This window comes from Echinops telfairi, unplaced genomic scaffold (genome assembly GCF_000313985.2).
Source record: "Echinops telfairi isolate 266 unplaced genomic scaffold, ASM31398v2 ScPeMD7_443;HRSCAF=831, whole genome shotgun sequence".
Lineage (NCBI taxonomy): Eukaryota > Metazoa > Chordata > Mammalia > Afrosoricida > Tenrecidae > Echinops > Echinops telfairi.
Genome location: NW_022104341.1, coordinates 70,291,506 through 70,309,435, shown reverse-complemented (window position 1 = coordinate 70,309,435; position 17,930 = coordinate 70,291,506). Strand labels below are relative to the sequence as shown.

Genomic DNA, 17,930 nt, shown 5'->3' with positions numbered 1-17,930 from the left:
CTCATCTGCAAAATGACAGTGTTATAATCTACTTCTTAAGATGAGTCCAGTCTAAATCAGTCTAACACACGTGACAGCGCTGAGCGACAAGTGCTGGGTCAGTTCTGACTTCCAGCAACCCCACGCAAAGCAGAACAAAACACCACCCAGCACTGCCCGCCCTTCGCTTTCATGTGTCAATCCATCTTGTTGAAGGCCTTCCTCATTTCTGTTGACCTTCTACTTTACTGAGCATGACATCCTTCTCCTGAGACTGGCCGCTTCTGACAACACGGCCAAAGTACATGAAATGAAGTCTCGCCATCCTTGCTTCTAAGAAGCTTTCTGGCTGTACTTCTTCTGACACAGATCTGTTTGTTCTTTCCCGTACCAAATACCATAACAAGGAGCCAATTTTGTGGTCAATCACATCAAGGCTGCATAGAATTAATGACCTGAAATGCAGTCATTCGAGAGAGAATGCTGTAATTGCAGATATTCTAAAACCACCCTTCAGAGATCCTGGTCTTACAGGTATAAAAGCACAATGGATTTTGTTCTTCTTCTTCCTGAAAGCAGAAAGCAACTCCAAATAGCTTTCACAAAGCATCAGTCATGAGCCGAGCACTGCTTATGTGCCACGTGCTCCACATGTGTTAATATCGACCACAAGGCAAACAGCAACCGACCTAGGAGTTGCCCTTGATCCCTCTTCTCTCTTCGAGTTTTTCTCGTCAACTGGCCCTTGTTTTCCTCTAAGATATATCTTACATTTATTTTGAAAAACATTCATTTCTCCCACCTGGTCTAAGTCTTTACTAAATCTATCTCTGCCTCAGTTTCTTCATTCATGAAACTTGCTAATATTCTCTAACTTTTAAGACTCATACGTGGTGTCACATCAAAAGATCCGTGATTCAAACCCAACAGCTGCTCACAGGAGCAGGAAGAGACTGTCTGCTCCATACAGATTTTCAGTCTCAGAAACCCCCTCTAGGATCTCTCTCTAAGTGGGAATCAACTCTGGGGCAATGGGCCCTGATATGCGACATGACATGGTGGCCAACTGCTATTGTTATTGCTGTTGGTATTGCAATGGCTTCTTGGACTGTCTTCCTGTTTTTACCCATCCCACACTGTCACAGCAGCCAGAGTACAGAGTCAAAGTCAGTTTGTGCCACTCCATGCCTTAGAGCTCCCCAGTGTTGCCAATACATTTAGAGCAAAATCTAAATTCATCCCACACTTCTCAAGCTTTCCACCACCATCCCCGAGGTCACTGTGTTTCAGTTACCTTTGCCTCCCTGTTGGTTTTTAAACATACAAAGGGAGGTCCTACCTTTGTACCTACTCCTCACTCTCCTGACATCCTCTGCTCCTGAGCAGCCCTAAGAAGGGGCCCTTATTTTTCTGGTCTCAACTGATGTGTCTGCTCTTCAGAGAGGACTTTCTTGACCATCCTACTGCTAATACCCAGTCACAGTCCTAATATTCTTTGTTTTATGTAAATCATTTTATTGGCGGCTCTTCCAGCTCTTATAACAATCATACATCCATTGTACCAAGCACATCTGTGCATAGGTTGCCATCATCATTTTCAAAACATTTTCTCTCTACTTGAGCCGTTGGTATCAGCTCCTCTTTTTTCCCCTTCCTCCCCTACACCCCACCCTCATGACCCCTTGATAAATTATAAATTATTTTTATTTTGATATCTTACACCATCCGCTGTGTTTCTTCACAAACCTTTCTGTTGTTTGTCCCCCTCCAGGGGCAGGGTGGGGAGTGAGTGTGGAGGGGGTTGTTATACATCGATCATTGTGATTGGTTCCCCCTTTATCCCCTCACCTTCTCCCTACTCTTATGGTATCGCTACTCATATTAGTGTTCCTGAGGGGTTTATCTGGCCTGGATTCTGTGTATTGAGAGCTCTTCTCTATACCAGTGGACATGCTCCAGTCTAGCCAGATTCATAAGGTAGAACTGGGGTCATGATAGTGGGGGCAGAGGGTGGTGGTGGAATGCATTAAAGAACTACAGGAAGGTTGTGTGTTTCATCGGTGCTCCTACAATTCTTTGAAGTAATTTTTGCTTAGCCATCTTTTTCTCAACATAGACTTTGGATGGACTTGAACCACCAACCTTTAGGTTAGCTGCCTTTTAGTTAACCTTTTTGTTAGCTGGTTGCTCCACCCAGGGGTTCCTTACAGCACATAGCGCTATCCAAAAGGGCTGCAGATGCATTTTGTTAGCCACATTATTCTTATTATTAAGTATTTTACTTTAAAGGTCCTACTTTCACAGCATCGACCACCCCCACTGACTAACACAGACCAATCAATGTAGCCACACTCTCCCCTAAGTCCAGGCGGGAACTGGATTTCCCACTGTGCCTGGGGTGGAAATCATTTTAAACACAAATTCGAAAGCATATTCCAACACAATAAACGAGGTCATCTAGAAGATTCGTAATCAGACAATGTGACCTTTTGAAGATTATCATCAAAGGGAAGCCACAAAATCTCAAAGTTTAGGAGCAGAAAACTTGGTGATGGAGAATCCATTCACAGATTCTTTTTAGAAAAACACAGCACTGTCAGCATCTCCTCTACTCCACACCGAAAGAGTTTACCTTCCCTTCACCTTTCCTTGCACGGCTGAGTCCGAGAGGCCGAGTCAGCCATGCCCTCTAACACTTGGTTATGGAAGAAAAGCCAGATTCCTAGCTAATAAATGACATATCTGCCAACTGGGCTTAACACCAACAAGGACCCAGTGCTGACTGCTGCCCTGGGGCTAAACCTGCTTTGCTCACACAAACAAGGGCTGCTCAGCTGGCGGGGATGCCAGCAGCTTGGCTTCCGTGACAGGGTGGAGACAAAGAACAGCCTCCAAAGAGCCATTTCACTTTGGGCGCTAATGAGATATTAATTCCAGAGGTAACACGGGATGAAAAGGTCAAAGGTTGAGGAGACTACGGTTCATGGAGCAACATCTGTGTGCTCCATGCTTTATATGATTGATCTCATGTAGTCCTCACAACAATATAAAGAAGTCAATGCACCCATTTTTTGATATGGTTATCAAAACACTGAACTGGTATGTGACCTGCTCAAAGTTACTTGTAAGGAGTGGAGGAAGGATTCAAATCTACCAAGATCTCACCACAGAACATGTACTTCTTTTTTTTCTTTTCTTGAGCATGTACTTCTTATTCAGGTCTCGTTCTTACACTTCATGGAAAACAGAGAGAGCTGCAGGGTGAGAGATGGCTCTTGGAGGAATCCTGAGTCATTAATAAGATAACTAACATAGAAATCCATAGGAATAGAGTTCAAACACAAAGACTTAAAACAATCTTTCTTGGTAAATAATGGTCGAAAACAATGAGAGTTTTAATGTAGAGAAAGATGGAGTCCTTAGATGTTTTGAGATTGACATTCACAGAAGGGGTCGACAAAGAACATCAAATGGGAAGTAGACACCCATTTGTGGTGCTGGAAGAACTGGATATCTACCGGAAGAGAAATGAAGCAAGGCCCTTACCTCACTCCATGCGCAAGAACAAATTCAAGGTGGATCACAGACCTCAAGGTAAAACTCCAAACTATTAGGATCATCAATGATAAAATTGGTACAAATCTAAGAACCTTGGTGCAGGGAATACATAGGCTACCAGAAATATGGACTGATATACAGATAGAGGAAACTAAAATAGACAAGTGGGACATACTGTAGAAAATACACTTGTGTTCATAGAAAAACTTTATCAAGAGAGTAATAAGATAGTCCACAGACAGACTGGGAAAAGATATTTACCAATAACATATCAGACAAGGGGGTTAGTACTAAAATATATAATACCCTGCCAGCCTACAACAAGAAAAAACAAAACAAAAAACCAATTGCCCACTGAGGAGTGGGGCAAGAGACCTGAACAAAAGATTCACAAGTGAGGAAACCTGAATTGCCAATAAGCATATGAGAAAATATCCCCGATCATTAGCCATCTGGGAAATGCAAATTAAAACAACTACAAGATACTACATAACATCCTCAAAAATATCCCAATTCAAATGTTGGAGCAGGTGTAGTGAGACGGGAACTCTCATCCACTGCTGGTGGTCTTGTAGATACATAAAACCACTGTAGAAAGTGATTTGGCAATACCTAAAACAATTGGAAATTGCTAAGGACCAGGTACTCTGGCAGGGGTCAGACCAAACCCAAGGATGCATTAAAATCAAATAGAAAAAAAAAGATTAAGTATATTTAAAAAACAAAGAAAAACCGTGCAGCTAGTACCAGGACTGAAAGTCTTATTTTCCTCCTCCCTTTAAGGCCCACAGAGAGAGGAGAGAAGGGGAAAAAGATGGCATGGGGGGAGCAGGGTATTAACCCACCCAAGGGAAGGGTATTGTTTTTGTTTCCAGAGGAAAGGGAGAGGGAGCAGACCTCATTCCGGTTCACCAATCCTTGAGGGAGACATACCTGCACAGAGCAGCCCATTAACAGAAAGGACTGAAAGCTTGGCCCCTGCCCTTGTTATGACATCGCCCCCTCTAGATAACAGCGATACAGAGGACAATACAGAAGATAGAGTTCTGGGAGAGCAGCTGGCCTGTCCTGTTCATATGGGAACAAACTAAGAGGGAAAGAGAAAGAGAGTAGGCCCCATCCTACTACACCAAGTCATGAGGCTGACATGCCTGCTCGGAGCAGCTAGCTCCCAGAGAGGCTGTAGATCCGGTCCCAGCCTTAGACCTGACATCGCGGCCCTAGAGCACAGTGCTATAGAGGTCTGCACTGAAGATACAGTGTAGGAGTGCAGCCAGTCTGACCTCCCCACATGGGGGCAAACCAAGAGGGGAATAAAGCAGATCGGCAGTGGGAACAAAGCCACAAAGTCCCAGAGGAATCCTGACCTGGGGTGGGGGTGGGAGGAGGGGTTGGAACAGTACCTGGCACCTCATCTGACCTGGTTGGGGGAGGTCAGCAGGCAGACCTGGAGCTACTGATATGTTTTCTTTTTCTTTCTTTCTGTTTGATGTCTATCTATATAAGACAGACAGAACAAGCAATCTCAAAGACAACAACTGGACCGATGGGTGGGGCAAGGCGGGGGTAGATGGGATGGGGGAATGGTGAGCCAATATGTCAGGGTCAGGGGAATAGCAAGGGCTCTAAAACTGACAGCGAGGAGGGTATAGTGTCCCTGGTGATGTTTGAGCAATTGAGATGTATCCGAGAGAACCAATGGGAGGTGAGCGGTGAGTGTACAGGGCAGTGGGGCAGGAGGAAAGAAAGAAGAAATAGAAGAAACAACTAGGAAATAAAAAGTATAAATATAGTTATACATATAGATATGTATATATGTAAAGATATAAATATATAAAGATAACTATATTTATGTATGTATATATAAGTAATTACAATAATGAAGTAGATGGACTTTGGGCCTCTACTTAAATCCTACCTCAATACAAGAATGGTTTGTTCTAATATTGTGGCAATGTCTGATATTCATCATCTTCCTGACACAATCACTGGAGACAAAATGGGTGCATAAGCAAATGTGGTGAAGAAAGCTGATGGTGCCTTGCTATTAAAGGACATAGTGTCTGGGGCCTTAAAGGCTTGAAATTAAACAAGTGCACCTCTAGCAGGGAAAGAACAAAGCCCCCACAGAAGAAGCACACCAGCTGTGTGATCATGAGATGTCAATGGGAATAGGTATCAGAAGTTTAAAAACAAGCAATCAAATTGACAAGAAGGAGTATAGGGAAAGGAAAGATCCAAAGTCCACCTGTAAGGCAATTTGACAACCCCTCACAAGAAGGACTGTATTGAAGGGATGATAGATTCAAGGTGCAGTAGTGAACTGATGAAACACTTGACTATCCTCTACTTCTTTAAAATGTCCTCCTCCCACTATTATAACCTTAGTTTCACCTCACTAATCTTAGCTAGACCTGTGTATATATACTGGTACAATCAAGATCTTTCAATGCATGAACTTCAAGATAGATAAACCCTGCAGAAACCGTAAGGGAAGTAATGACTCCTGCAGGATGTGGGAAGAGAGGGGCCAAAGGAGGAAGGAAGAACTGATAATAATGATGACTACATAAGCCCACTCAAGGGGAATGAACATCAAAATTGTAGGTGAATGGATACATGGGATGGTGCAAACTATGGCAAAAATAATGTGTCAGTCTGGGTAGACTAGAGAAACAAATCCACAGAAACTCATATTTTATATGAGAGAATTTTATATAAAGGTTAAGTGAACATAGAGAAAACATCCCAACCCAGTGCTGTCCAAGCCCATAAGTCCAACATTAGCCCATATATCCGACACCAATCTACAAAGTCCTCCTCAATCTCACAACACACACAGTGACACTGACTACAGGAGGAAAGCCAAATCAGTGAGCATGTAAGCATCTCAGTTCTCATGTGGCTGCTCCAGCACCCAGGGCTGCATCAGGGTAGATCCATGTGGCTTCTCCTCAGGGATGTCTCACAGGAAGTGAGCCTTGCCAGCTGAAGCAGGGAACTGGCTAAGGCAGCTGCATCCTGATCCAACCATCAGAGAGCAAGAGACCCAAGAACTAAAAAGGCAAGGCTCACAGAGCCATTTATCTCTCCGCCCTTCAATTAATCCCACATGTGTTTATCGGCCAGGTTGGCACAATAAACCTTAACTAGCTCAGATAATAATAATATATAATATAGTATGGGTTCAGGGGAGTGGTAGGATGGGGGAGGGAGGGGATAAGGAGAGCTGATATCAAGGAGTTTAAGAAGAAGGAAAATGTATTGAAAATTATGGTGACAGCAATTGTCCAATTAAACTTGATCTAATGGAACCATGGATTGCAATAATATCTGTAAGTGCTCTTAATAAAATGTTATAAAACAGAAATAAAGACGGGGTAGAGGTAGTGTTTGTTGTACTAAAGAGTATATCTGTGGCAAAACTCTGGGAGGCTCAGGTAGGAAGGTCATTATTTTTGAAGCTCAACTTGAAGATTTTCCCAAGTATCTTATGTGAGTTTGTGTAAGGAATTTTTATCTGCTTTTTATACTACTGTATTCAAAAATCTGTAACAGTGGATACTCACTAAGTATGTATTAAATCTACCACTCGTCTGTCAGTTTGTCTTACTGTGGTGTCTTGTGTTTCACATATCAACAGGGTCACCCAAGGTGAACAGGTCTCAGCAGAGCTTCCGGACTAAGAATAGACCACAAAGAAGGAATAGGCTGTACACGTTTGAATTAGCCACAGAAAAGCTTATTAATAGCAGTGGAACACCGTGGAACAGACACTGTGGAACACACCAATAACAGCAGGGCATTGTCAGAGGTAGCCACAGATGAGCCCCTCAGGTCAGAAGGCACTCACAATATGATCGAGGATGAGTTGCCTTCTTAAAGTAGAGTTGACCCTAATGATGTGAGTAGAGTGAAGCCTGCTGGAGTAAAGCCTTTGGGACCTTCATTTGCTGGTGGGGCACAACCCAAAATGAGAAGAAATCGCTATAAATATTTGTTAATAACTGGAACTTGGAATATTCAAATTATGAATCTAGGAAAATTAGAAGTTGTTAAAAATTAGATGGAATGCATAAAGATCAACATGCTAGGCAGTAGTGAGCAGAAATGGACTGGCACTGGCTGATTTTAATCAGCTAATCATATGGTTGACTATGCTGGAAATGACACAGATCCAAAAGGAATGGCAGTGCATTTGTCATCAAAAGGGACATTTCAATATCTACCATGAAGTACAATGCTGTCTGTGATAGGATAATACCATTCTTCATTCAAGGAAACCAATCAATACAACTAATATTCAAATTTATGTACCAAACACGAAAGCTAGTGATGAAGAATTTGAAGAGTTCTATCAATGCCTTCAGTCTGAAATGGATTAAACCTGCAATCATAATGATTGACAATTATTGTCAAGTGGAATGCAGACATTGACAACAAGAAAGAAGGAATGGTAGTTGGAAAACATGGTCTTAGTGGTAGAAATAAAGCTGGGCATAGCATGAGAGAATTTTGCAAGACTAATAATTTCTTCATCACAAATACATTTTTCCAATACACAAGAGGTGACTATTCACATGGATTTCTCCAGATGGAATACAGAGAAATCAAATTGACTACATCTACGGAGATGGAGAAGCTCAATATCACCAGCTAAATCTAGGCTAGTAGCAGACTATGAAACAGACCATCAATTGTCTTTTTCTTTCTTCATGTCTATCTATATAAGATAGACAGGATAAACAATCCTGAGGAGAAAACAATAAGACTGATTATTCCGGTGGGACAGGGAAAAGGAGGAGGTGGGGGAAAGTGAGGGGGGATCCAACAAACCCAGAAACAACAAACAACAAAAAGCTGAAATCGATGGCGAGGAGGGTGTAGAATGCTTGGTGGGGTTTGATCAAGTGCAATGTAGCTGAGAGGAAGTACAGAGATCAGAAAGAAGGCTAAACATTGATAGTGGGGCAGAAGGACAGTAAAAGAAAATAGAGGAAAGAACTAGGAGGCAAAAGACATTTATAGAGGTATAAACATAGGCATGTACATATGTAAATATATTAATATATACCGATAGGGATATAGGTCTAGGTACATATATTTACAGGTTAAGTTTAAGGTAGCAGACAGACATTGGGCCTCTACTCAAGTCCTCCCTCAATGCAACAACACTTTGTTCTAATAACTTCACATTCTGTGATGTTCACCTTCCTGACACAGTACCTGAAGACAAAATGGGTGCATAAGCAAATGTATTGAAGAAAGCTGATGATGCCCAGCTATTACAAGTTATAGTGTCTGAGGTCTTGAAGGCTTGAAGTTAAATAAGTGGCCGTCTAGCAAGGAAGCAATAAAGCCCACATGGAAGAAACACTCCAACCCGTGTGATCATGAGGTGTCTACGGGATCAGATATCAGGCATCAGAAGATCTGAAACAAACAACCACTTTGATGCGAATGAGGGAGATCAGAAAGGAGACCCAAAGCCTATCTGTAGACAAATGGACATCCCCTCACAAAAGGGTCACAAGGAAGGGACAAGCCACCCATGGTGCAGTATAGCACTGACGAAACACACAACATTCCTCTACTTCTTTAATGCTTCCTCCCCACCCACTCCCAACTATCATGACCCCAGTTCTATCTTACAAATCCGGCTAGACCAGCGCATGTACTCTGGTACAGATAAGAGCTCTCAACACACGGAATCCAGGACAGGTAACCCCCTCAGGACCAATAAGGACAGTAGCAATACCATGAAGGTAAGGGAATGGGGGGGAGTGCAGGGGGAGAAAGGGAGAACTGATGGCAATGATCAACGTACCATCCCCCCACCCCCAGGGGGACGGACAACAGAAATATTTTGCAGGGAGACAGCAGACGGTGTATAATATGAAGACCAAAATAATTTATAAATTATCAAGGGTTCATGAGGGTGGGAGGGCAGGGTAGGGAGGAGAAAAAGGAGAAGCTGATACTAAGGGCTCAAGTAGAAAGAAAATATTTTGGAAATGATGATGGCAACATATGTACAAATGTGCTTGATATTGATGTATGAATTGTTATAAGAGCTATAAGAGCCCCCAATAAAATGATATATTAAAAAAAGTGATGCAGCCCTCAGGATGGATTACAACCCATGGTGGGATTCAAATAATTTGACAACTTGTTCATTGACCTAATGACTGTTTTACGCATAAAAAAATATACTGAGAGCTTTTATATTATTTTGTACAGTTAATACTTAAATAATAACAATAAAGGGCATACACAAACTAGAATATGCTATGTGTTTCAAGATATTAATGAAAACATATTAAATAATACCTGACAAAACCAATAGAATGGATATTTAAAATATTTCCATATTGCTTCTTGATTGGCAGCCTCACTTGCAATGCTATTTGCTTTTATTTGAGTATCATCAGTGATGTGATCGATTTTACGCATCTTCTCACTGTAGGAGCAGGGTCTCCTTCTTTTAGAGGTAGACCAGTTAGACACTAGTCATTTTGTTTGATATGTTAGAAACAGATGACTTCTCTTCTCTGAAGATGTTATGTTCATGTTTGAACGACCCCTTTACGTTTCCGCCAAACATAAAGAATTGTTCTGACAGTATTTTTAGCATTTTGGACATTTTCAGGAATTGCATAAGTCACTCAACCTATTGTGTGGAATTTGGAGTATAACACGAAGCTGAAATGAATGACAGTGTGCCATCCTCTGGTTGTTTGGCACTCTTTTTCTCTTTATGTCCTATGTCTGTTTACCAAAGTAACAAACCCAAGGGAATAAAAAATGTAGTATTTCAGGAAAAGTATGAGTTTTATGAAATGGATAAATAAATATTAAGAACACAGTTCTGTCTAATTTTTCATACCTATGGACAGAATGAACATTACTATGGGCACTTAGAGTATGATGTTGTGCAGATAGACATGAAAAAAGAGTAAGGAATATAAAATGTGTTATTTCCACATTGGGCAGCTGCCCAGCCACCCACTTCAGAGAGAACCCTGATAGTAGTGTCATTTTAACAACTGGCTCGAGGCACTCCACAAAAATTAGGCATCAGAACTGGATTGAACTGTCTGAATTCCACAGCTGATTACAACTCAATGTAAAGAAAACACAACTCCTGTTGATACAACTGTGTCAAAAAATGTGGTAGCTACGTAATCTGGTATCACTTTGGGACCTGACAGTGAAGGGGTGGAGTCTAGTCTGTCAACCAGGTCATAGCCAATGAAGCCTCCGTGTGGGCATGGCCATCACCTAAAAATTCTGGGAATTCCTGACTTTCCTCCTTGGAGACGGGAGACATTCTCTCTCTCTGCTCACTTTCGTCGATGCAGGACCTGATGCAGCCCTGGGAACTGGAGAAGCCACGCAGAAACCCCTGCCAGCGCTGAGATGCTTACAACGCCACTGGATCCAAAGACTTTCTACTCACTGGCCTCTAATTGTCCTGCATTCGCCATCATTGTATGTGTATTGTGAGTCTGAAGAGAACTTTATAGATTGGTATCAGACATATGGGCTAATATCAGACTTATGGGCTTGGACTTGGCTGGGTTGGGATGCTTTCTTAATGTACAATTACTCTTTATATAAAACTCTCTCTTATACACATATCAGTGTCCATGAATTTGTTTCTCTAGTCTACCCAGACTAACACAAAAAGTAACATCGTGATAAATGGAGAAAAGATTTAGGTTGTGGAGGATTTTGTCTTGCTTGGAGTCATAACCAGTGTTCATGGAACTAGCAATCGTGAGATCAAAAGACACATTTCATTGGGTAAATGTGCTACACAAGTCCTCTTTAAAGTATTGAAAAGAAAGGGTGTTACTTTGAAGATTAGGGTGTGCCTGGTCCAAACCATGGTATTTTACATTGCCTAATCTGCAGTTGGATGCAGTTGTGAGAGTTGGATATTGAATAAGGAAGACAGAAGATGGAGTAATACATTTGAATTGTAGTGCTGGTGAAGAACATTGAAAGTATCATGGACTGCCAAAAGAACAAACAAATCTGTCTTGGAAGTAGTACAGCCAGAATGCTCCTTGTAGGCAAAGACGATGCGACTTCAGCTGATGTACTTTGGCCATGTTGCCAGGAGAGAAGTCTCTGGAGAAGGACACCATAGTCCCCAGAATCCTCAGGAGATGGCCAGGCCCACAGGGCCTATGACCTGATTGACAGGCCAGACTTCACCCCTTCAATCTTAATACTCTCAAATTGACCACACCTTTGAATTATGATGTTTCCAAAGAATATTGAAAAAAACATGAACTGCCGGAAGAATAAACAAATCTGTCTCAGAAGAAGTACAAGGTGACTGCTCCTTAGAAGCGAAGTCCAACTCAAGTACTGTGGATTTGTTGTCATGAGAGATCTGTTCCTGGGAAAGGACAGCATGCTTGGTAGAGGGGTAGCAAAAAGAGCAAGACCTTCAATGAGATAGACTGCAACATGGGTTCAAATATAACCATTGGGAGGAGGATCAGGGCCTGCAGCCACTGGGAGGGCATAAGAGATACTTATGCTGAGTAAGTTGCCCCAGTCTTCCTAGCTACGGGAATAATAGATCAGCCAACTTCAAGATAACTCCAACAAAGATTAGCAAAGCTATCTAGATAACCCATAGTTGACAACCAACCCATGAGTGTGTCCAACTCAGCCCCACTCAGACCAGTTAAACTCTAGAGTTGGAAGTGAAATAGTTGAATACCATTGGCTTTTTGTTGTGGTTTGTTATGTAGTATAAGGTCCCGGGAGTCCGGATTGGCTTGGCGCCAGTGAGTAAGCTATGTAGTATTACTGTAGCAATTGATGACTGATGCATCTTCGAGAAAGACTTATTTTACACCCCCCTATAAAAGGGACCATCCCCTCATCTGTACAAGCTGAATCTTACATCTTCCTCTAATGCAAAATGTAACCTCTTGATGACAGAATTATTTTCTACTTTGGACTTGCTGTTGTTATTGATACCATGTGATTTCTGTAATTAAAGGCGTGCTGAAATCATGGGGACGTATTTAAAAAGCTTTTATGAATCGTATATGGGTAACAACCTGATTAATAGAGAAAAGATGGAAGTTGACAATTATTTCATCTTGCTTGACTACACAATCAAGATTCATGGAAGCAGCAGTTAAGAAATCAAACCATGTATTGCATTGGGTAAATCTGCTGCACAAGACCTCTTTAAAGTGTTGAAAAGGAAGGATGTTACTTTGAGGACTAAGGTTTGCCTGATTCAAGCCATGGTATTTTCAGTTATCTCATCTGCATGTGAAATTTGGACACTGAATAAAGAAGACCAAAGAAGAATCGATGCCTTTGAATGATGGTGCTGGGAAAGGACAGAGAACGTGCCATGGGCCCCACATGGAGGAAGCACACCAGCCTGTGTGATCACAAGGTGCCGAAGGGATCAGGTATCAGGCACCAAAGAACAAAACATCAAATCATTATGAATGAGGGGGAGTGCAATTGGGGACCCAAGACCCATCTGTAGCCAACTGGATATCCCCTTACGGAAGGGTCGCGGGGAGGGGACGAACCAGTCACGTTGCAGTGTAGCAACAATGAAACATACAACTTTCCTCTAGTTCCTAAATGCTCCCCACACACACACCCGCTATCGTGATCCGAATTCTACCTTGCAAGTCTGGCTAGACCAGAAGATGTACACTGGTCCAGATAGGAACTGGAAACACAGGGAATCCAGGACAGATGATCCCTTCAGGACCAGTGGTGAGAGTGGCGATATTGGGAGGGTGGAGGGAGGGTGGGTTGGAAAGGGGGAACCGATTACAGGGATCTATATGTGACCTCCTCCCTGGGGGACGGACAACAGAAAAGTGGATGAAGGTAGAAGTCAGACAGTGTAAGGGAGGGAGGAGCGGGGAGGGAGGGGAGAAAATGAGGAGCTGATACCAAGGGCTCAAGTAGAAAGCAAATGTTTTGAGAATGATGATGGCAACAAATGTACAAATGTGCTTGACACAATGGTTGTATGTATGGATTGTGATAAGAGTTGTATGAGCCCCGCCCTCCCCCAGGTAAAATGAAAGAAAAGAAAAGAAAGTGCCATGGACTGCCAAAAGAATAAACAAATCTGTCTTGATAGAAGGAGAACCAGAAGGCTCCTTAGACGCCAAGATAACGAGACTTCATCTCGTGTATTTTGGACACATTGTCAGAGATCAGGCCCCGGAGAAGGACATCGTGTTCAGTAAAGGAGAGGGGCAGCATAAGAGAGGAAGGGAGTCAACAAGACGGATTTACACAGCGGCTGTAACAATGGGCTTACACATAAGGATTGTGTGGAAGGTGCTGGGCTGTGTGGTGTTTTGTTCTGTTGTGCATAGAGTTGCTATGACTCAGAACCAACTTGATGGCACCTAACAACAACAATGGGTTTTAATATAATTATGTGGGACCCATATAATCATGTGGACTCTGTGGTGTGGCTGGTGGGGTGAGGCCCTATCTTCATATTAACAGTTATACAGTTGTACGTATACTGCAGTTGGACCAACAACTCCCCAACAAAGACAGAGACTGAAGATGATGGTGGGCGATATACAGGTAGGTCCACGGATCACAAAATGGTCAACACACTCTCCCATCACAAATATTTGTTGAATAAATAAGTAATATAATTTATTTTTAAAATATTGTGTTAGCCCTCTAAAATTGGCCTTCTAGGGAACAGGGACATCTTTGTGAGGGAAGGGAGCTGATACAGTCTGGGTGGCCCTGAGTTCAATTCATGGTTCTACAAATGGCACATAATCGGAGCCCAACTTCTTAACTGTAGAAAGAGGAGAGTAGCAACCTTGCAGGCTTTCTTGAGAAAAGAAATCTATATAGCGTGGCAAGCTCAATACGTGACCCCCCAAAGGGCTCACTGCACACTGTTTGGTTGAATGGATAAGAGAACTGATTTCCTATGGCAAAATTCTTAGAATGAGTGCACCAAAAATATAAACCCCTTTATTCCATGATCAATTCCTAGCATCACGCCAGCTGCCCAGAGCATTCTTTAGCCTCTAATTCAATTTATGACGATGGAAGCTGATGTTTCAATTTACTGAACCCAACTGCATCATAAATAAAATTCCCTCAGAGGACCATCTTTGCAACTTAATGTCAGCATGGTCAGTGAATGCAGTTTATTTAATCCTTCATTTAAAACAAAAAGTTGCAGCTCATTGCTTATAAATCTGCTCTCCCTTCAACCCTTTTGAGACATACATATTCTTGCCTTGCACTTACAGCCTGCTCTTAGGCAGACTAAATAGTCTTTGCTGATGGGCTAGATTTCAGCACAATTACGAGGCATGTACTTACCTCTCTGGGGGCAGGTTGCTGTCTTCCACAGCATCTGCAAGAAGAAGAGGCAGAGTGGAACAAAACCAGCCTAGTCAATAGCCAGGCAAGCAGAATTAGGTTTGTGGCATGTCCTGACCCCCGCCGACCAAGTGTACCACATAGCCCCTTCTCCTTCCTACCCTTTCCACTGGGCCAATTGCTGTAGTGTCCACTCCAACTCATGGCGACCCCATGTGTGTCAAGGTTCCCTTTCGCTTCCAATGGCTGGCAGTTGTAGCCCTGGTGATGCGCTGTGTGAAAACCATAGGGGTTTCTTGGTTGTGATCTTCACAGAACACACTGCCAGGCCTTTTTTCCTGCACTGAAGCTGGGTGGGTACAAACCGCCTACCTTTGGGTTGGTTAACAGACAAGCACAACTATCGGGTGTTTTATTCACGGGTGCAATCTCTCACATTGGTTGTTGGTCTCTCTGACAACCATTGTCTCAGTGGAATCCATCTCTTATGTCCAGCCTGAGGCCAGTCTCGATGTAGTTTGAATTAATGTGAATATCTAATTCTCATTGAGGGCTTAAGTGCCAGGAACGATTTACTTTTCACGTGTCATTTCATTCTATCATCATGATAATCCCATAAGGTTAGTGGCATTATTATCATTGCCACTTTACAGATAAGGAAAGTGATGTGCAGTGAGAACAGACCAGATTTAAATGGTTAGTAATGGGAGAGCCAGAATTTACAAAGTCACAGTATTAGTAATGACATAGGGCTTCGTTCCATGCTGACAACCTCCTCTTTCAGAGAGGTGATCCGAGCCCTGAATTATTTATTCTTTATAAAAATCACACTAAGCCTTCTTTGATATGGGGGTGTCCACATTACGTAAGCCCCGCTTCTCTACATAGACTTTTCTGCGGTGGGACTTACTATGACTCAGTTGTTCTCAAAGTGTGGTCCCTGGGGGAAGCACCCCTAGGAAATTGCTACCAGTAACTTGTTGCCTTCAAGTTGAGTCTGACTCATGGTGGTCTCAGGAGTCTAGAGTAGAGCAGAGCCCTGGTGGAGTAATGGTCTGCTAACCACAAGGTCAGTAGCTTGAATCCCCCAGCCGCTCCTCAAGGGGAGGGGATGCGTTCTGCTCCTGTAAGGAGTCACACCCATAGGCGCCCACAGGGACAGGTCTACCTCCCTCCAGGTTTTCCATGGGGCAGAAGCAACTCGATGGCCGTGAGTTTGGTTTTGGCCTGAATTAGACCCCCCAGGACTTTCTTCTTTGGTGCCTCAGTGTGGATTCAAATCTCTAATCTTTAGCTTAGTTACTGAATGCTAAATACTTACTCCTTAGTGCCATCAGGGAAGCCTGGGAACCTGAGGGAAAGGCAAATTCACAGGACCCTGGTCCAGACCAATTGAATCAGACATTCTGAGGTGGGGCCAGCGATCAGTATTCTCACAAGCCCCTAGGTGATTCTCTTGTGTGCTGAAGTCTGAGCACCGCTAGCTATCCACACTGGACCCGGAGGACACTCAGATAATGGTCTGATGTCAAGTGCGCAGGAGGTTGGCCCCAGCAGCCCCATGAGCTGCCGGAGAGACTGCAGTGCAGCTCTCAGGAAAGCAGCGGTTCCGCAGCACTTGATCACCGACTAGTGCCCGCGTCATCCCACCTGCCTCTCCATACACAAGGTGTTGAACTTGTCAACAGGACCAGACTCTGGTGGGGGTGAGGGGTGGCCTGGAGGGTAGTCGTTTAAATAACAGAGGGAAACACAAAATGGCACAGAAGGTGGTCTCTGAGAATGTTTCAATTCCTGGAAGGCACCAGCAGGGACCAGAATTTCCAAGGCCCTAGGACTCAGATCACAAAGGCGGAGGACACTCAGATAATGATCTTATGTCAAGTGCGCAGGCGCTTCCCTTTCTCTCCGCCCCTCCCCACCCCATTCCCCTGTGCCGGCTGTGTTGACAACACAGACTTTTCTGAAAACAGAAGGTCCATTGCGGGGACTTTCTCTTTCCTTCATTCTGGAAAGACGCCCAGCGATCAAATGCCTTGCTCTCAGGGAAGCAAGCTGGCCCGGGAGTGATAAGGGGCCAATTCCCACAGATTTGTCATTTCACAGGCAAGCTGCCTCGGCCTCCACGCGAAAACGGGCAGTGATGGATGCCCAGCCCGGTGGAGAGCAGGCGCTGCATTTTGACCTGGGAGTCCATGCCGGGGGTGGGGGGGTGGCGGGGGGTGCACCACCGGCACCTGGCTGTACACAGGGCCCTGGGCGATTCCTTACCTTTCCTTTGGGTCTTGGAAACAGCAGCTGCTTGCCTTCGGAAGGCCAGGAGGTTCACGGCTGGGGGTTTCGGCGGCTTTGGGGGCGGAGGACCCAGGGACTTGACAGAAGGTAGTGGCTTCGTCTGGGGCAGTTGGTGATGCCTGGCACCCCGCCGCTTTTCTGGGTGAGACGGTAAATTGTTGGTGAAGGCCCTCCAGGAGACAGTAAGCTATATAGCTTACAGCTACTGTGTTTCCATTTCCTTAGTTGTCAGAGGACGCTGACTGACTTCTGACCCCTCCCATCTATTCTCCACCCAGCAGCTGGAATCTCTGGCTCCCAATGCACACCTGGCCATGTGTCCCCTTGGCTGCCTGGAGGCCGAAGCTGGACTTCTTCGGCCTAACCTCCTTTGACTTCATCCATGAAGGTTGAGGTATTGTCCCGCCCACACCAACCCTCCCAACTGAGGCCCTCACAACTCTTCGTTTCTACTGACAGCTGTGATCCAGATGTGATTCGAATTTCCCTTTTGAAAGAGTTATATTTTTAGAAAGCTCTCACATATCGGCGGTTCTGTTTATGCCAGTCCTGGTTCCGCAGTGCTGTGCCCTCACGTCTCTCCTGGGAAACGTTGACCTGTCCTTTACAGTCGACTCCCATGACACTTCCTCTAGGAAGCTAGAATCCTTTAGACATCAGGGCCAGCACTGCCCACGCCGCCCTCCGTATTCTCAGGTTGTTAGGGGCCATCCAGTGGGCTCCGA

General features: G+C 43.9%; 1 protein-coding gene across 3 annotated transcripts in view; it reads right to left on the bottom strand.

Annotated features, from left to right (window-relative positions):
• FYB2 (FYN binding protein 2) overlaps positions 1–17,930 on the bottom strand; it is a 130,679-nt gene that overhangs the window by 71,120 nt on the left and 41,629 nt on the right. For all 3 annotated transcript variants that reach the window (XM_045291723.1, XM_045291725.1, XM_045291724.1), the window contains 2 exons: positions 17,182–17,343; positions 14,911–14,944 (listed from right to left, as the gene is read on the bottom strand). In XM_045291723.1, the coding sequence (XP_045147658.1) occupies positions 14,911–14,944; positions 17,182–17,343 (196 nt within the window). The remainder of the gene's footprint in view (positions 1–14,910; positions 14,945–17,181; positions 17,344–17,930) is intronic.